Source organism: Xiphias gladius, chromosome 6 (genome assembly GCF_016859285.1).
Source record: "Xiphias gladius isolate SHS-SW01 ecotype Sanya breed wild chromosome 6, ASM1685928v1, whole genome shotgun sequence".
Taxonomy (NCBI): Eukaryota; Metazoa; Chordata; class Actinopteri; order Istiophoriformes; family Xiphiidae; genus Xiphias; species Xiphias gladius.
In genome coordinates this window covers 14020129-14040855 of record NC_053405.1, presented here as the reverse complement: position 1 = coordinate 14040855, position 20727 = coordinate 14020129, and the positions used below count along the sequence as shown (strand labels likewise).

General features: G+C 38.3%; 1 protein-coding gene across 2 annotated transcripts in view; it reads left to right on the top strand.

Annotated features, from left to right (window-relative positions):
- Positions 1 to 20403, top strand: part of atp13a3 (ATPase 13A3) — a 43185-nt gene extending 22782 nt beyond the window's left edge. The window contains exons 11-34 of one of the 2 annotated variants that reach the window (XM_040128065.1): positions 316 to 447; positions 651 to 833; positions 1431 to 1588; positions 2906 to 3094; positions 3427 to 3488; positions 4155 to 4305; positions 4482 to 4601; positions 5012 to 5029; positions 5482 to 5635; positions 5972 to 6092; positions 7573 to 7697; positions 8630 to 8790; positions 9336 to 9464; positions 9618 to 9697; positions 9935 to 9977; positions 10088 to 10197; positions 10538 to 10634; positions 10746 to 10818; positions 10939 to 11116; positions 11347 to 11519; positions 11619 to 11707; positions 12185 to 12265; positions 13097 to 13189; positions 14804 to 20403. In XM_040128065.1, the coding sequence (XP_039983999.1) occupies positions 316 to 447; positions 651 to 833; positions 1431 to 1588; positions 2906 to 3094; positions 3427 to 3488; positions 4155 to 4305; positions 4482 to 4601; positions 5012 to 5029; positions 5482 to 5635; positions 5972 to 6092; positions 7573 to 7697; positions 8630 to 8790; positions 9336 to 9464; positions 9618 to 9697; positions 9935 to 9977; positions 10088 to 10197; positions 10538 to 10634; positions 10746 to 10818; positions 10939 to 11116; positions 11347 to 11519; positions 11619 to 11707; positions 12185 to 12265; positions 13097 to 13189; positions 14804 to 14998 (2915 nt within the window). In that variant the 3' untranslated portion in view covers positions 14999 to 20403. Of the gene's footprint in view, positions 1 to 315; positions 448 to 650; positions 834 to 1430; positions 1589 to 2905; positions 3095 to 3426; positions 3489 to 4154; positions 4306 to 4481; positions 4602 to 5011; positions 5030 to 5481; positions 5636 to 5971; positions 6093 to 7572; positions 7698 to 8629; positions 8791 to 9335; positions 9465 to 9617; positions 9698 to 9934; positions 9978 to 10087; positions 10198 to 10537; positions 10635 to 10745; positions 10819 to 10938; positions 11117 to 11346; positions 11520 to 11618; positions 11708 to 12184; positions 12266 to 12338; positions 12728 to 13096; positions 13190 to 14803 lie in introns of those variants that run through there. The other variant, XM_040128066.1, reaches the window with a different exon arrangement.
- The last annotated feature ends 324 nt before the right edge of the window (positions 20404 to 20727 follow it).

Here is a 20727-nt window from a genome sequence, read left to right as displayed (position 1 = left end):
CACTTATGTTTTTGTTCATGCATCCATTTATTGCGCTGGTCCCTGCTTGTGATGCCTCCGCTTTTCTCCCTGCTGCCTAGAGGGGCGTGAGTAATGAGATATGTGCTGAACTAGACCCTGGGGCTCTGACACGAAATATCTCCTTTCTCCCCTCCCCCCTACCCCCCAAATCCACCATCTGCTACTCTTGGCTCATTTACACACTTTTCACCTTTATCCTCATAATTTTCTTTCTTGTATTTTATTACCCACATTGCTCTCTACCTGTGTGTATTTACCTTCTCCACTCCTCCATCGGACCCTCCTTCCTGGCAGATATCGAAGAAATTTTGTCTACTGATCTGGTGCCCGGTGATGTGATGGTCATCCCCAGCAACGGGACCATCATGCCATGTGACGCTGTGTTGGTCAGCGGCACCTGCATCGTCAATGAAAGCATGCTCACAGGTTAGAGGAGAATTTAAAAAATTTAAGTCTGATAATTTAAGTCTGATACTCCAACACTTTCTTTCTTTGGAAAGAAAGTGTTGGAGTATTTGATATATTTGTAAATAAACTTGACAACTACCCACAAGAGACTTCAAAAAGCAAAGTGCTTTCCTAGTACACCTGCCAGAAGCCAGTCCTAGTATCAGTCTGCTCTCCATCAGGTGAGAGCGTTCCCGTGACAAAGACAAACCTCCCAAACCCAGTGCCAGGGGGGAGGGGGGAGGAGGCTGACAGTGCCTACAACACAGAGGACCATAAGAGACACACACTCTTCTGTGGCACCAACGTCATCCAGACCCGCTTCTACACAGGCGAACTGGTCAAGGCTGTAGTGGTCCGCACAGGTAGGTGTGTGTGTGTCTGGGGACCTGTATGTAAGAATGTTATGATGTTTGGATGTTGTGTAAATTTGTTGTAAATGTCCTTGATGTGTGGTATAGAAACCGCGGTACTATAACAGTGAAATATTCAAATTAGATTATATATATTTAAGTTTTAATGAAAGGCACAACTCACTTTACGGGCATAGAATCTCTGATGTAATCTTACATACATGCATATGTATGTATAAGGACGTAAATCTCAGTCTCAGACTTCAGGCTCAGATGCTCTATAGCCATAGAATAAGATGTACTCAAAGAAGTTAACTGTAATACGATAATTTGCTGCAGACTAACAATAGCCTGAAGACATATACTGTACCTCTCAAGCAATACTGCTGCTTATTAAAAGTGCGGTGCAGCATTTCAGAGGTCAGTAATATCCCTTTCATTCAGGCAGCCAGTATAATATATGCTCCACTAAATACTTAAATACAAATTTGATCCATTTTTAGAAGACGTCTTTCACAGTTTAATCCATGGACATCACAATTCAGAGACCTGATTCCCATTCTAAAAGCCGGATCAAGCTTTTAAAGACTTGTCCCTTTCTTCACTCAGGTTTCGGCACAGCAAAAGGCCAGCTGGTGCGCTCCATCCTGTATCCCAAACCCACCGACTTCAAGTTGTACCGTGATGCCTACCTCTTCCTGTTGTGTCTGGTGGCTGTGGCTGGAATCGGCTTCGTCTACTCCATCGTCCTCAGCATTATGAACAAGGTAATGTAGGACTTGACGAGCAGATTAAAAAAATGCAATATTCTGATTTAAGTTACAGGAGGTCAGAGTTTTGACATTAAAGAGGGTACCTGTTAGAAAACCAAATCTTATATTGTCCCATGAAACATTCTTTAGCTCCGTCTTTCTGATTTACAGTCATAAAAATACATTTGAAACATATTGTATTTTTGAATATCACTGCATCACGGCAGGTAATGCAAACATTTTCTAAAATGTAATTGATGTTTTAATATGTGTTTTTAGGCTTCCCATTCGCGTAGTTGTACACAGTCAGACCTAGAAGCTGCCCAGTATAGCAGTTTAATAGGCTTACCAATGACCAGCTCACTGTGGCTGCAGCTAAAACTGATTTGAGAGATTTTTGCCCACTAGGGGGCAGAATCATACCAAAACAAAGTCTCTGTTATTCTGAGTTTATCACCTTATTATACTTTTTTTTTTTTTTTTTTTTAAACTAGCATGTTAGCTAAGAACTGCTACGCAGATGAATGGTGACCTCTTTCTTGTCATTTGATAAATCTAAGTCACTGACTGGCGTTCAAGGTCTAGTTTGGTCTTGTAGCCCCTAAGAACATTAGGAGCTAGACATTTCCCTCACTTAACCAATCACTTGTTATGTCACACTGGGGAGGTAAAGGTACAGTCAGCTTGTGCGAGCTTGTGTGCTAAGATTTTTATTTGAATCCAAGAACAACATTTTAGGTTTGTTCAAAAAGTGTAAGGACAATTAAAATTTCAGTTAAATGATTCCCTTTTTTAATTCAGTTATGTTTATTAGGGAGTTAGTCTGGTAAAATGTCAAAAGCAGCTGTACTTTTTGATGGTCAGTCACTCCCTGAGGCCAGTGGAAAAGATACTCCCTTCCCTTGGTGTAACATTACAAAAAACTTTCCCTAACAACACCACAACTCTGTAATACATTCCTGGATCTCTGTGTGTTACAGAACATGAACTGAGACATTTGTTTGCATTCTAGGCTTTTGGTAGGACTAACATCAGACTTACAGGATCAGCCAGTTTGCCTAATTTCTTTGGATTTGTTGATAAGATGAACAATCAGAGGAGAAACTTTGTTGTTCCACACTGTTCAGGCCTAAAGTGAGTTCAGCAGCTCATGTGTGGAAATGCCACATATATGACTTTCAAACCGGGATTTTAGTAGCCCCTCCAACAAATCACTGAGAGTGAACTATGAACCACTACGACTGATTTATAGCTTGAGAATTGGTAATCAAATACAAAGTGATTATCAGACATGCAGAAGTCTCAAAACTTGCTTCTTTTTGCCTTTCCCAGTCTCCAGCTAAGACCATCATCATTGAGTCCCTGGACATCATCACAATCACTGTGCCACCGGCGCTGCCGGCTGCCATGACAGCTGGCATTGTATACGCCCAGCGACGCCTCAAAAATATTGGCATTTTCTGCATCAGCCCACAGAGGATCAATATCTGTGGGCAAATCAATCTGGTCTGCTTTGATAAGGTGAGCGCTAGAGGTTGTATGACTGTCGTGTTTTTTCAGTCAAATGTTTCAATTAAAGCTTAATTTTCAATAGGCCAGCAAGAAATTACACACCTGAAAATAAACAAAATATACAGAAATACAAAACACAGTAATACGAACAGTAGTTGGACTTAAATATATTAAGTAACCAAGGACTTGGAGCCATGTTCAATATGTATAAGTTTAGTATGTATCATTCCATATGAAGAAGTAAATATTTATGTTACCCAAATGAATTCCACCTGTCTCTGGTTGTGTGGCAATGCAGAACTTATCTATTCTGTTCAATTGTACTTTCTTTCCACTTATAGACTGGAACTCTGACAGAAGATGGATTAGACCTGTGGGGAGTCCAGAGAGTTGAGAATGGCAGGTAAGCTGGCCTGTACTCTAATTTAGCAAACATGAAACTACAACTGTTTCAATACATTTCAGGCTGCATTGCTGTCAGCAGTCATTTGAAATATTTACATAAGATTCTTGCTGATGGTTTCATTTGCTTATGTTTGTGATGTTCAGAATATTATATGTCACAAAAAGTGCTAACTGACCACTGATAGACCTTGAAATTGCTGAAAGTTTCAAAAAGCTGAACTAAATTACTGCTAGTTATCCAGATAACAGAGTATATTATCAAAATCTTCAACAACCAGTGTTTATTTACTTAATTACATTTTGTTACTTAAGTTGCTAAATTTGTGTTTCTGTTCAATTGCAGTATGAATCTCACAATTGTTCATCACTCAATGTAATGTGCAGTGATATTAAAAGATTTGATTACTTTTCTTCTGAAATTGAAAATAACAGTTTTTGATTGTGTGGTCATTTTGTTTAGGAAAACTTTCTGCATATTTCTGTTCCATGAATCTGTGGTGTAAATATAGCCATAATCATACAACTTAATTTTTACATGTCATTGAAATCCATTGGTTTGGAAGCATTTTCATTCTTATCATGAGATATATTTTTCACGTCATAAACATATTTATTTGTCTGATAAAACTTGTTTTCTTTCCACCTACCTCTCCTGCCCGTCCAGTTTCCACCTGTCAGAGGAAAATGCCTACAAGGAAAGTCTTGTAAAGTCCCAGTTTGTGGCTTGCATGGCCACCTGCCACTCTCTTACCAAAATAGAGGGCCAGCTGTCTGGAGACCCACTGGACCTCAAAATGTTTGAGGCTACAGGCTGGGTGAGTTGTTCTGCCTCTATCCATAAGCTTAAAGCTGGTGAGGTCAGGACAGTGGAAATGCAATAATTCAGACCACCTTAAAAAAGATATATATGGCGACCAACAACCGCATGGAATCCATCATGTCATAGACATTTTGTCTGATCCCTATTTTCTCTAAACCTTTGCCTGCCCAGATCCTGGAAGAGGCCACTGAAGAGGAAACATCTCTCCACAACCGTATCATGCCAACTGTGGTTCAACCCCCAAAGCAGCTGTTGCCCCCAGAACCTGCGTCATCACAGGAACACGACATGGTACGTACAGCAACCCAGTTGTTCAACAAGTTAGAAGTCTCGGAAATATCTAAAATCATATAAATCGGTTTATCTTATCAACATGATGAAAGTGAAATAAATACAGATCTGATAATCTAATTTATAAAATAAAATATTAGACGTGGCGTGAGGAGAGAGGTCTTGAAGATTTTTTTATAAATTTTCTGACTTGTTTTATAGTCAGCCCAATTCAATTTGAATTGAGCTTGCCTAAATCCACAGTATGTTGGCTATAATGAAAACCATCACTGCAACATAAATAGACACTACCATCATAGTATACAGAAACAACAGCAACATTATTACCTTGAATGATTTGTTTATTTGTTTTTACATTATTTTTTTCCTCACCAACTCATCACTCCCTGCTTTTTTTTTTCTCATTCTAGGAACTCTACGAGCTCTCGGTAAGAAGTCTGCTTCCTTTTAGAAAATGTAGTAATCAAATTCCTCTTTGTTTCCTTTTGGAATGAGCAACACAGATCTCTTTTAAAGAACCGTAAAATTAAGCATGGACAGTAGACTTTTGTTGATGTTGTCAAAAAATATCTTACAAACTTACTAAGCTTACAAATTTGTAAAATTCTAAATCAGTTTATGGTCAGTATATGTAAAATATACTGCTCTTCTATACTGAAATACAGGATCTAATCTGTATAGGGTTCATGGTTTTGTTAACCAAACACTTAAGTTACCTCATATCATTCTGAAAGTAATTTTGCAATTACTCACCTATGTCAATTTTGCATTATCCATATTTTCGATTTCAACAGACATTTTGTTTTTGCATGAAACCCTTCAATCAGCATTTTCTTGTTGACATAAACGATTGTGTGTGTGTGTGTTTGTGTGTGTGTAGTCAGCGTATGAGATAGGTATTGTGCGCCAGTTTCCTTTTTCCTCAGCTCTCCAGAGAATGAGTGTGGTAGCTCGTCTGCTGGGGGAGAAACGTATGGATGCCTACACAAAGGGGGCACCAGAGGTGGTGGCTAGTCTCTGCAAGAAAGAGACAGGTGAGGTGTGCACTAACTGCTCTGGTTGCAACCACTGCTGGAAAATGCTTTACGTTTTATTTTAACCCACTAGCCAGACAAATTAATAAGGATATTGTGCATCAAAGTATAATCAGTACAGTATCTGTAAATTTTGGAAAGAAAATGATGGAAAATCAATTGACTGGAAATCAATTATACATTATGTTTTTGGTCCTCTCTGCCAAACTCTTGTAGGTATCCTCTGACCCCTGACCTGAGAACAAAAGCCACAGAAGTTTGATGTGTCTTGTTTTCCTGCCATTTGTACCTCTTTGACTTGATTTATGTCTCTGCTTTCTCCATGGCTCTTTGCAGTCCCAGAAAATTTTGCAGGGGTTTTGGAGGGCTACACCAAGCAGGGTTTTAGGGTCATTGCTCTGGCTCATCGTCGACTTGAATCCAAACTCACCTGGCACAAAGTCCAGAATATCAACAGGTAATCTTTACTGTTTATGTTGTTGCTTTTGATCTTGATTTTTACCTATTTTACCCTTCCAGAGAACTAGAATAGTACTGCTCTATTTTAGCATCCTACTTCACCCCAGTGATGTTAAACACTCTTATACCTGCATTCCTCCAGTCTATACAGTCTCTATAGTCTATACACCAAGCACTTTATTAGGAACACCTGTACACCTGCTTATTCATGCAATTATCCAACCAGCCAATCACGTGGCAGCAGTTCAATACATGAAATACTGCAGATACAGCTCAGGAACTTCAGTTAATGTTCACATCAAACATCAGAATGCTGAAAATGTGATCTTATGATTTTTTTTGTGCCATAAGTGCTGGTTTGAGTATTTCTTAAACTGCTGTTCTTCTCAGATTTTCTCGCGAAACTGTCTCTAGACTTTAACAGAAAAAGAAAAAAACATCCAGTGAGTGGCAGTTCTGCGGACGGAAACGCCCTGTTGATGAGAGAGGTTAGAGGAAAGCGGTCAGAGTGGTTTGAGCTGACAGAAAGGCTACAGTAACTCAGATAATCACTCTTTACAACTTTTGTGAGCAGAAAAGCTTGTCAGAATGCACAACACGTCGAACCTCGAGGAGGATGGGCTACAATAGCAGAAGACCATGTCGGGTTCCACATACATATACACACTTGGCACAGAATCACCAAAACTTGTCAATTTAAGGCTGGAAAAACGTAGCCTTGTCTGAAGACTCTGGTTGTCAGCAGACGTTAGGGCCAGAATTTGGCATCAACAGCATGAATCCATGGACCCAACCTGCCCTGTGTCAACAGTTCAGGCTGTTGGTGGTGGTGTAATGGTGTGGGGTATGTTTTCTTGGCACACTTTGGGCCCCTAATACAAGTCAGTCTTCGTTTGAGTGTCACATCCTATCTTAGTATTGTTGCTGACCATGTGCATCCCTTTATCGCCACAGTTTACCATCTTCCAATGGCTACTTCAAGCAAGATGATGCACCATGTCACAAACTGGTTTCATTAACACGATAATGTGTTCTCTGTACTTCAATGGTCTCCCCAGTCACCAGATCTGAATCCAGTAGAAGACCTTTTCGGATGTGGTAAAATGGAAGATTTGCAACAAGAATGTGCAGCTGACAAATCTGCAAAAAAAATGTGTTGAAATGTGTCCAACATCTTGGACACATTTCAATCAATCAATCAATGCCACAAACATTTGAAGCTTTTTTTGAGAGCAAATGGAGGCCATACTCCCTATCCAGTATTAGTATATAGTTCCTAATAAAGTGCTTGGGGAATGTAAATAAGAAAACTCAATGAAGGGGTTCCTTTGTCGAGCAAAGTGTGTGCTCAAAATGTTGAAACGAATAATGATCTATTGAGCGTAACAGTATGTGAGTCCCCAATGCTTTTTTGCATTTAAAATTTTTTGGACTGGACACGTTAAGTATTAATGTGTACATATCTTCCTTCAAACTAGGGATCATATAGAGACAAACATGGAGTTCCTTGGTCTGATCATCATGCAGAACAAGCTGAAAGCAGAAACTCCAGGGGTGCTGCATGACCTCCACCAAGCCAACATCCGCACTGTCATGGTTACTGGTGAGAGCACGTACAAATGTCTGCACATGTCCACATCCACCCCAACATGTGCACACACCCTCAAAATATGACAGTATTTGCATCATTACAGTCAGTAATGGGAAAATAAGCTTGCACAAACACACAGATATGTAAACAATAACTTAGAATACATATACACACAATCTTTACATTTATCCCTGTAGCTGGTTAAACCTCTTTGCACACAAGCAGCAGCACACAAGAATTGCACACAGGCAGCACAGTAAGTTTGGTTATCTCCTGTATTCCCGCACTCGGTAGAATTAGGCCCCCTGGTATTTACTCAGGTGTACCTGTAATCTCAAGTAATAACATTTCTAAGCTGCTCAGTGTAACTGTCACAAACTAACTCCAATTTCCACCAGAGGATTTTTATCTGCTGTTTTTTTTTTTTTTTACTTTATTTCCTTTGCTTTCACCTCTTCCTCTGTCTGCTGGAGGTTGCTGCAGACAAAGGACATTGAAACTGAAAATGAATTTAGAATTCTTGAGTGATTCATGATCTACATATACTAGATGTTATTTCAGACTCAGGCTTTCACTCTCTATCCTGTTTTTTTTTTTTTTTTTTTTTTTTTTTTGCAGAGTCATCCTATACCATCAGTCCTCAGACCAATTTGATACAGTTTCCCCTTGTGGTGGAGAGGGAGGAGTAGATTAGCATAAAACACATAAAGGACATTAAAAATTAATTTGTGATCCAGTCAGACACTGTATCAGCAGTTTCACTGTATCAGTCTATCCATAATTCAATAGACCCTTGTGGGTAGTTTTGAGGTTACAGATTTGAGCTTTTTACTGGAAAGTTGATGGTTTGACCATTAAAACATAATGTAAGAGTTCTTGTCAGAAAAACAAATCACTGAAGCATGTAAATTTGGGGATAAATGTTAACTCCATCCACATTCCAGGTGACAATATGCTGACAGCGATTTCGGTGGCCCGAGACTGTGGAATGATCCCTCCCCAGGATACAGTCATCATTGCTGATGCCCTCCCTCCCCATGATGGACAGGCCGCCAAGATCATCTGGAGATACGCTGACAAGCCAAGCAAGACATCTCGCCTGGAGGTGAGTCGATGTGGCTAATACTAATACAATACTTTCACCAACACAAAACAAATACATGGAGAAGGAACAACAGATGAAAAGGCTTGTACACTCAGATACACACAATAAAAGACTGCATGCAAGCATACACACTTGTACACTAACAGGTGGAAAGACAAATTCAAGCCCATGTGGCTGTTTTTAATGACGAAGTGTCCCACACTGCATCTGTAGTGGGAAGAAACACTTTTTCCCTGCCACTTCCTTTTACTATCAGTCGAACTACGAGACAAACACAATTTAACATATTTGTAAATAGCTTGACATATAGACCGATGGGTATCTTGTGTACTAAAAAACTATGCATGTGTTTTCTTTAAGGTGTACTGCCTCATCAGTGACATCTATACCCAAGTCCAAACACAAATTATATTTATTGACTGATATCGTTAATGAAGCAGTTGTTATACCAGTAATTTGTTCAACTCAATACTAATTATTTAGGCAGTTGATATTGGTATCTTATTCTTGTAATGTTTTGGCTCTAATCCGTACTTTCTTCACAGGAAGTGAACATCAGCCTGGAGGATGTGTGCCATGCAGACGAGCCCAAAACACAAGAGCTGTACCACTTTGCTATGAATGGAAAATCTTTTTCTGTAATCACGGAGCATTTCCCTGACATGCTTCAAAAGGTATGAGGTCTTTTAAATGAGAGTGGACATCACTCTGACCTTTTCTCTAACTCGAGTACAAGTGTTAAGGGTGCTCCTGCTGTTCTTTGGGAGCTGTTATCTCCACGATTACCTAATGTTTCTGCTGTTATGATCGTGTGTTCTGCCTTGTAGCTGGTGCTGCATGGGACGGTGTTTGCCAGAATGGCCCCAGATCAGAAAACCCAGCTTATTGAGGCATTGCAGGGTGTAGAGTGAGTATTTAAGTCAAACATATGATGACAAAGTACTTAAACAAGTTGTCTAAAGATTATTGAAATATTACATCCACAGAATATGCTGCATTCTGCTGAGAGACTGTTTTTATCATCAACAGTAGAATCAGCCTTCAGGCAAAACTTTAGAAAAAAATATTTAATTGATTTTCAGTGGAATTTTTAAAGAAAGAAAATGGTAACATTGAGTGACTGCTCTTTATCATTTGCTCACAGCTACTTTGTGGGGATGTGTGGAGATGGAGCAAATGATTGTGGGGTATGTACACCAACTTAACAAATGAATGTTGGTCTAACATAACAGGTTGAAATGGACATAAATTGACTGCAGTCTGTACATAAACTATTGTTCTCTCTTCTCTCTCCCAGGCTCTGAAGAGGGCACATGGTGGCATCTCTCTGTCAGAGCTCGAGGCCTCTGTAGCCTCTCCCTTCACCTCCAGGACCCCCAACATCTCCTGTGTCCCCAGCCTCATCAGGTTTTTCTTTCCTTCTTTTTATTTCCATGCAACGCATTGAATAAATAAATAATAGGGAAAATGTGAGTGGAGAAAATGAGAAATAAAACTTGAAGGGAACATCTCTTCTGAAAATCAACAAGAAGAGAGATAATGTTTTTACTTGCGACTTTTTAGGTTCAGTAATGAAGCATAGACTATTGATATAGTGATTGGAAAATGCTTGTGTTTTGGCATTTAGTTTCCTTCAATTTGATGTAGTTTTAAAGTGTTTTACTTTGAAATAGATTTAAAAATTAAAACTGTTGACTTTTGGTGTTGCATGTTGGATAGGTGACACAGTGGTTGATTGCTTTTACAGGGAGGGCCGCGCTGCTCTCATCACCTCCTTCTGTGTGTTCAAGTTCATGGCCCTCTACAGCATCATCCAGTACATCAGTGTCACTCTCCTCTACTCTGTACGTACTGCTGCCGTCACAATCAATAGTAGCTGTGAATTCATGAGAAGCCCAGTGAATTCACAGGAGTCTCTGATCTGTGCTGTCTGTTTCTTTGTCTTTGTTTATTAGATCCCCAGTAACCTTGGAGACTTCCAGTTCCTCTTCATCGATATTGCCATCATCCTCCTTATTGTCTTTACCAGTAAGTAGAAGAGGAGTAACAATGATAAGGCAATATGTTTAAAACCATGGTTATGCCTCACGCATTTTTTTTTTTTTTTTTTAAACTATATCTATATGTCCTGTCCCTTCTCCTCTTCAGTGAGTCTGAACCCAGCGTGGAAAGTGCTTGTGTCACGTCGGCCACCGTCAGGTCTGATCTCAGGGCCTCTGTTGTTCTCTGTGCTGACCCAGATCCTCATCTGCTTAGGCTTCCAGACCATTACATTCCTTTGGGTCCGACAGCAGCCCTGGTACACAATCTGGACACCACTTACAGAGTGAGTACCTGCTGTAATTACCAATGCACAGCAGCTGAAAAAAAAATTTAATCTTGCTTTTTTGTGTTATCATTTTACTTTGCTTTTTAATGTGGAATGGACCGTTTAAACAATCTTGCATGTCTTTGTTCTTTTTTGTTCTTTTTTTTTTTTCAGTTTGTTCAGACAAACAGAATTCTTGTATTTTGGATTAAAATTAACTTCGTGAATGAAACTCTGTCCTCATCCAGTGTCTGCAACCAGTCATCACACATTAACGTGTCCGACAACATAGAAGTGGACGACCACAACATCAAAAACTACGAGAACACCAGCCTCTTCTATGTCTCCTCCTTCCAGTATCTCATTGTTGCCGTCGTTTTCTCAAAGGGCAAACCTTTCAGGCAGCCTAGCTACAAGAATTGTAAGAAACTTGCTTCTTAACACATATAAATATTTCCTGAAATAGTTACTATTCTGTGACTTGTTTGTGTGTATTCGTGCTTGTCTATGCTCTCCCCAGGGCCTTTTGTGCTGTCCGCGTTGAGTTTGTATTTTTTCCTGCTGTTCATCATGTTCCACCCTATTGAAACCATTGACGAGTTTCTACAGGTAAGAAGACATCAGACACAAGAAATATACACCTTTACTCACCTCTGGTCCGGACTGTAGTTTCTTTTATCACGCTAGGGTCTATACTCTCATCTGTAATTTCATTAAGATGTGCCTTACTGAAGTGTTGCAGACACTCACAGCATTTCGGAAGGCTGTCTTGGAAATAATCGCTTTTGTGAGTTTTCAATGCCACCACAGTGAGGGGGTGTGGCTCAGGTGGTGGAGTGAGTCGTCCACAGATCTCTGGGTTGGCGGTTCGATCCCCGGCTCATCCTGTCCACATGTCGTAGTGTCCTTGGGCAAGACACTGAACCCTAATTTGCTCCTGATGTGCAATGTGTGAATTAGAGGCAAAAATTGTAATGCTTTGTAAACCGCTTAAAGGTGCTATATAAGTGCAGTCCATTTACTATTTACCATTACAGTGATGGTCAACATTGGAGTGTCTCTCTTCCTCTCTCTCTCTGTGTATAGATTGTTTGTGTCCCGTTTGAATGGAGGGTAAAACTCTTCCTCATCATCTTAGTCAATGCTGCTGTGTCTGTTGTGGTGGAGGTAAGACACACACATATACACACAGTAACGGTAGATGTTTTTCTCATGTTCTGTTTTTGTTTTTTTCATGCAGTGTGCTCATCTTTGTCTCACTTAGCTGGACAACAGGACTGATCTAGTGTTGTGAGAAGAAATGTTCTAAAGTTAAAATGCTATTGTCTTCAAAGAGACAAACTATGGCAGCTGTTATTGTTAACACTTGAACAATGTGACCGTTTTTAAAATTTTCCAATGAACAATGTATTTGTGAGGCTTTTGAAATTCCTCAAAGCAGCGTATGTTTATCTTGTCTGATTTATGGATAGGCGGATGCTCTTTAAGAAAATAAAATTTCTTTAAAACTGCATGACAATGGTTAGTTTATGCTGGCCTGCCACTCTCAGTGGAGCAGTATCACTATGCCTCTGCCTTCCTTATAGACTCGCTGACCTTGCATACATACACCGCTTAGCAGACACCCTAGATGAAGCTATGTCCTAAACCAGCACTGCAAATTCCTTTCATCTTTTTAAGTGAATTAAAAAAAAATCAAGCAAAATGATTTTGCACACAATCAAAAATTTTGATTATGTTTTCAGTATTTTGAGACAATAGTATCCACGCACTCTCTTATTACTAATTTTGTTTAATTTAATTTTAACCTCACATGCAATGATTAACACACAACTTAATGGAAGAAAAAAATTGCCACATGAATACTTAAAGCTTCGATACAGTGTGGCTGTGCAAAAACAATTGAAGACCTCTGTGCAAAAAACAACAGCAGGACCTATGTGAAATCAAATTAGCCTCTCTGTAATTTTTTCCCCTGCCCACTGCGCTATTCCATAGACCTTCATCCTTGACATCGTCTTATGGAAGCTTGTGTTCAGCCGAGACAAACAGGGCAGCTTTGGCATCACTCCTGCCGACCCGACACCACAGGTTGGGAAAATCTGACACCTTCTTCTCTAGCCCTTTCATCTTCTCTTGTGTGGTGTTCCCTCTTTCTGTCCCCACTTCTTTCTCTAATGTTACAGAGCACACCTTTCTATTGTAATCTCTAACCAAGACATGCATGTGCAAGACATCGGTCTCATTCTGATCTGTGCTCTCCCCCTCGTGTCCCCCTGATGGGCTCTGATGGGAGAGGCTACTTATAAGGACAATTAGTTTACTTTATAACATTCTTGCTGAAGCTCACTGTTGAACACATTTACATTGAGATAAATGGGTCTATGACTCGGAAGTCATTGCTTTATTTTGACGCATGATGGTCAAGTGAATGAGTAATGCTCTCACCTCCTTGAAGAAACCACCGTATAGCATGCCCTATTAACAAGGGGGTAAAAACTGTCGTGCTCAGCTGTCAATATGTTAAATTTGTGAGGCATGTGTTGCGGAAATGAGCGCATTTGTACCGTCAAATTTCAATTTCAAAATTCAAGACTGGAAATAAAATTTAAGTTGTCAGTCAGAACAAGGATTAGAGAGGAAGCAGTCTGAGGCACATGAGATCAGATGGTGGAGCCACTGCACCATTTCTTTTCTAGCCAGCTGCCAAAAATATAGGAAGCAGCAGAGGATATCCTCCAGCCAGTCAAGGCCGGATAGTATTTAAAGCAACTTCAACCTTTTTTCCGTGAAATAAACCCTTAAGGTGGTGACATACACTACATTGTATTACAGTTACTGAATTTGCTACAATCGCAAAGTATACATTTAATTTCTATATGCACATCTTTACTATCAATTTTAACAGGGTGATATGTGTACCATACACATTATTGTGGAAACATAACTACAATCCAAAATAAAAATCAACTACATTATATTATTATTACAATTACGTTTCAAAGCCTTGGATATCTCCTATTACTTTTTTCTTAGACGTATAATTATTTGCCACCTCTTTCCGCTCCATCTACTGTGCTTCCACTTCCGGCCAACAGGCTCTGCTGAGCTCTACTTGCTGCACCTATTCCTTGGTTTCCTTGTTTATTATCTATGTCAGTTGACACTGTCAGTAGTTCTCATCAAGTGCAGCATGTTTAAAGTTGAAGCAGGTTAGCCTTAAATGTATGTTCCAATATAAAGTTAATGAGACATTTTAACTCATTTGTTTTATAATTCTTTTTTTAAATCTGTAAAGATCAGCTGTGGAATCCTTTTGTTTGATCTTTGACTCCATTAGCTTGTTTTTAAGGAGAAGGCTCCCTCTTTATGCCAACTCCTTCAAAGTATTATTATGCTGAATTTTGTTTTGAATGACTTACTTGCATGCACACTTTCTGCAGTTTACCATTTTAAAGAAATGTGCCAGTGTATCACGCAAATGTCTCCTCTCCAGTTTTACATTTTGCATGCGACAGTTATATAGTAGCATGCCACTGTCTGATTTGTAGGTAAAGGTGTTTTTTTTGTTTTTTTTCTGAACAAGGTATGACACCAGTTGATGGAACCTTTAAATCCCTCCGTTTCCTCCTTTCTCTTATATTTTGATTCTATTTATTTATTTATTTATTTATTTATTTATTTTTGGGGCTGTGGTATTTTCAGGGGGGCATGGACTTGCGGGCGTACAAGTGTCTGTCCTGGCTGTGCTGCCCACGCAAGACGCCCAAGGCCCGCTACATGCATCTGGCCCAGGAGCTCAGTGTGGACCCCGACTGGCCTCCAAAGCCAACCACCACCACTGAAGCCAAACCCCGCCCAGAAAACGGTTCCACCTATCAAATCATGATCAACTCCTAGCACCCCCACAGCCCCTCCAAGTATCCAGTCTACTCTTTTATACAGGAGACATGCATTTAACGTGTGCGTAGTGAATGCACATTCAACCTCTTCAAATAAAATTGTCACAGGAAAAAAGCTTGTTGTAACAGTTCACAGAGACTTGCGTCTGATACTGTAGTTCCGGAGACATTACTGCAAAAACCATAGTATTGCACATCAATACCAAATAAAGTTAAGTTTAATTTCTCCCAGTACTCTTGCTCTCTCTGGCTCACCCAGTTGGGTGCTCTCAGGGCTCTCTTGCTAATCTTTAAATGCCCTTCAAACATCCATAACATTAAATTTAATGCCATTCCCTTAATACAATGTTTGTTCACCAAGGCTGAGCAGCATTCGGCCCATGTTGGGAGGAGGGTTGGTAAGCCAGGTAGAATTAGAACGTTGACTTCTTAAGATCAAATTCCAAACAGGGTTTAATATCCCCTCTCTTCATCTGTCCGAAAGGGGTATAAAAAATAGCCAAAGTCCCGCTTCACTTTAGAGATAGCTTCTGACAAACGTGTGCCGTCAGATGGAAAGATTGAATACTAGAAAACTGCTACTATACCATTGTTAAAAATAACAAGGTATTCAGATTTCATTAGCAACCACAATATTATAAATCCATTTTAGTCTAAGTGTAAAATAGCCTAATATCATGTCTGAGCCTTTCAGAAAGCTTGAAAAAATTAGAAAATTGAGAAGTAGAGTATAGGATCAAACAGATGCGCTAGGCCAGTACAGTGGTTGTACTTAAGTACGACCCTCTCTGGCTGAAATGGCGAATAAGAGGATTGGTCAATAAAGAGAGTCTGGCAAAGTTTGAGGAAAAGTGCGGAAGAAAGAGGTTCCACTTTAAAATGGAGAGATTTTGTTATTAGAAGTGGAAAGACTGACAGAGCTGAATGTGGACAGAGTAATGGATAGATACCTGTAGGTGGCTGCACTGACCAACTCTGTATTACCTGATCATACAGTTTTTAAAAGCAGCAGCAAAGAAGTATATTCTGTGTTCATATTTCTTGGCATGCTCTGATTGCTACTATGTAGTGGTCTTATACATCTAATGTACATATATATAGAGTCATTTTAATGAGCTAACATAACCACATGGCAAGCACTCATTGGAGAGCACAGAGTGATAACCCAAATTATTTTAAAGCTCACCATGGACCCCAGTGATGACTGAAATTACTCATTTGAGACCAGTATTCAAATACTCTTTCAAGCACACTGTGTAGAAAATTGGGAATAGCTATAGCTGTAGTCTGTCTTGTTGAGTTGCACACCCAAGGCTGAAGTCAATATTCACATTTTAATAGTAAACACAAAAATATGCATATCAAATTGGCTGTCAAGGGCTGATAATACAGGTCTTGGAAAGTAGAGATTGAAATGGGGAATGTCCGGATTTCGTAAGATTTAGAAACTGCTCAATAAGTCTGAAAATATTTTTTTTAAAAATTTCAAATTTCAAAGCTGACACGACACATTAATAGTATTTGTAGACGTGCTGTCATCAGCCATGATGTAACATGGCCTCTGAAAATATAGTATATTATCTGACACCTTTTTAAATTCATAAGAACAGAAAATGTCTTGTTAATACTATAGGCAAGATAGGTTTGGAGAAAGTGAGGTTTTTAATTGCAATACATTATACATCACAGATTGATGATTGAAAGTACAAAATGATGAACCTCAAAATAATCTGAGGCCAAAACGTTCATACACTTACAGAATATTATGGCTTGTAAAAAGTAAAGGATTTAAAGAGAACAGTGAGGCAGACTGATACACAAACAGATTTGCTCATCCACTCTAAGCCACAGGCTGGGACCTGAGGCAGGCTCTCCATCATGTTTGTCAGAAATTACCTTTTGGGTTTATGACAAAGATATTATTATGTAGAAAAAATATAAAAAATGAAAAAAATATAAAAATATCTCAACTGTGGGATGCATTGCAATGAACTATGGCACAGACATTAATTTCTTTGTTTTGTTTTTTTTTAGCTCCTGATTTTTCATGTCATGCCAAAACTGGACAAAACTTCAGTTCATAACAGGATACCTCTAAAGCTAGTGAATGAGCTCTCATCAACCTCAGCTGCACTTTGATATTAAAGCCAACATCAGATGCTAACATACTAGATGTTTTTCATCCATCATAAAAGGTTTTTTTTCTAGTGTATAACGAGCTTTGCACCCTCAGGGGCTGCTAGCGTTGCTAAAAACCATTCAACTTATTTTTTTGCATCTGTGAGCCATGTCCTGTCAGCTTTTAATGAGATCAGACAGGAAACTGAAAGTATACCAAGACTTGCATGAAGCCAGCTCCCTATTCGTCATGCTCTGAAGAATTGAAAGACTAGATGGTTGCAAAACTAGAAATATAACTACAAATATACAGCATTACTGTAGAAACATTTACATTAACATGTCTGTATTCTGTATCTGTTTTAAAAAAAAAAAACTGCACAAGAAGCAGCATGAATCTGACTGGTTATCATGGACAGTTAATAACATGGATGAGACCATATGAATCAAAGCATCCTACATCTACAAATTCACATCAGAGTGGCTACAGAAAGCCAGTAGTTTTTTTTGTTTGTTTGTTTTTTTTAAATTTAACAAAATTTCTTCCTATGGAAGACTGTTTAAAGTGTGATAGTAAATTAAGGTAAGGAATTGTGCATCCCATTGACTTCCTGCTCTAGCCGCATTCAGAAGATCCACGCAACAGCACACCCTGCATAAGATGGATGCAGATTACCATGTACACTTGTATTCATGTATTACACATAGGCTACCTGCATAGACAGATAAGGGCTATATTTTATGTTTGTTCCTGTTTCTTTGACATTTAAAGTGATGCTCCCCAAAATCTGTTCTTAAAGTATTCTTTACACACTGACCTCCTGTAGACTTTTGAACGGTGGCTGTAAAAGTATCTAGTTTCTTCCTTTTAATAAAACCTTACCGTGTAAAGTTTGTAGAAATAGATTCCAGTGAGGACATACTGAGTAAACAGGAGAACAGCAGAAAAGCAGTTTATACTTGAGTGGATTGATGAGGATGTAGGGTAGAGAATCACTTTACAGCAAAAACACAAACACACATGCAGGTGGTTCCCAGTGTCAGTATAACTAATAGCAGCCTGCCTTTAATGAATTATATGGTTTCATATTAGTGAGTTCAAAAAGTGTGTTTCCCAAAGTATTTTAAGAGTGCGAATCAGTGGTTATAGGACACCATGTCTAAAGAATGTCAAAGTAAATGTAATGTCTCTCCTCCATGACAACATTAAGCAAATTATTTCTGTCAAACCTGGTAAAAGCGCTGCATTAACTGATACTTGTATGACACATTACATCGTCTTTAGCTTATCCATATAGAAACACAGTCACAATAGATTTCCTTAATATCAATAATAAGAGTCTGAAGTTGCTCGGTTGCTAAAAGCCATCGTCTATCGAGATACTTGTAATAATATTCCAAATGCAAATGAAACTCGTGATCCATACTGTTTTTAAGACAAGCTCAAATGTGACATGCAACCATAATTTTCATGGATATGTTGTTTATTTAATGAGAAAATTGATAGTATTTTGTTATAGTATTTTGTGGGCAAATTGTCAGTGTGGGAAGAAGGATCTATAGAAAATAAACTGGTAAGAAATGTATAGCCTGGCTCAAATGGACATTTTTGTGCCAATTTACAGAAAAATTCAGATATTTTGTCAAAGTTAAAAAAAAAAAAAAAAAAAAAAAAATCTGAGTCTGAATTTATTACTTCTGTTGCATTTAAACAATGTTGCGGATGTGCCCAAACGTGGGCCACATGGGTTTCTATGCTTCTGAATATTCAGTAGTATTTTTTCTTTGCTTTCAGGGTTTATTTTATCTCTCTAGATACCTACTGAGGCTAAAATTGAATGTTGTGTAAAAACAAAATTTAATGCAATGCAATACTATGGTTATTGATTCTATTTCCAAAGACATTTCATCACATCTGTATTGGTTATTTGAAAATATTTGATTTGACTCAGCAGAAGTGGACTTTAAACAATGATAATAATATTAGAAGTTGGATTCTATCTGTATATATGAGATGTACATTTCTAGTGTGTGCATAGAAGTGAAAAGATTTAGTTATAAAAATGTATGATTTTTGGATTATTAAAGGGCTGGTGTCTTTTTTTTTTTTGTTGTTGTTGCTATTTTGGTACTGTGTTACAATCAGTTTGTCAACTTTTGATTTGTACTGTCTATTGAATTTTTTTGTACTTTCACTTTTGTTTTGGAGTTGCATTAGCTTGGATCGTCCTTATTTTGGCATGAATCCAGGGCATTTATTACACAGTTTGGATCAGTTATTGTGAAGTATGATTTGCGCACTTGGATCAATATTTGCTCTGTCTTGTTTAAACATAATGCAGCAAATGTCTGCTTTAGAATTTGAATGAAGTTTGTCTGTGTGGGTTCCTATAGTACATCTACTTCTCAGCTTTTCTTTTGCTTCTCTTTTCTCTCAATGCTTTGTATAAAACCAAGGATCTGACACAAGAAGGGAATTCAACTGATGTAGTATATTTAGCATCTCATCTCTGCAAATTCAGAATTTGAGCAACATCTGACAATCTAGTTACTTTTCTGTCTGATCATCCAGTGTACATATTTTACTTTTCATTTGTCTAAAACTTTTTAAAAATCTTTTGCATCTGTGTAAAATGAGTATGTAATTGGCAAAAAGAATGTGCATAGCTGCTCAATATCAGCAGTCCATTGTAAAAGTGATTATATTGCTGCTAGGGGCAAAATGATTTGGTCTCAGCTGTGTCATTACTGTGTACCTTGATAGAGAAAATTCATCAATTTAATGATGTGCAAAGTGTAAATACTATTGCTTTTCTTCTAAGATATAGTTTTGCCTTTTAATCTACCACAGCTATGTCAAAGCTATTGATTTTTATGCTGAAACCTCTATGCTCTTATACAGGTACAACATATACCGACTGTTGACAGTTAGCATTGGCCTCTTATTCACATCATGTATTTTAAACAAACCATCGAATGGCATTTAGATTGAGTCAGCCACTGAGTGTATGAAGCCTCACGTGGATGTTGTTTCCTCAGGGAAATGTCTATTTGTAACGAATAGAGAAAATAATAAAAGTTGATACCCAAACTGAATGAAAATATATTGTTGATAAATCTTTATATTACACTCCATCTGTATGTCAGCTCTTTCAGTACAGTTTATTTTATGTGCTTTTTATTTGCAGATCCCACACCTCAGGAAGAGGCTCACCTGGGGTATATGTATTTTTGTTATTGGCAGAGATGTACATTTTTTGAAAATTTTTGTACTTTATAATTTATTTTTTATTTATTTACATTTCTTTTTCCCTGAGGATTGTATTTCAGATTTATCTTGATTTCTTTCTTTTCAATAAATGTTCTGAAAACAATCTGCTGCAAGTCTACAAGTGTTTTGTGTCCATTGTCATCTCCATAATGCTATAGAAGCTACAGAAAAGTATGAAGTTATATGTAGAAAATTGGTAGGAGTTAACAAAATGTAGATGAAATTCAAAGTACAGTGTTTATAGAGTTTACCTGAGTGCAGTAACTGGTAAATTTGAAGTGGTCAGAAGATATTTACTCGCCTAACAAGTTCACCTATATGAAAACAACTGAGCAGCA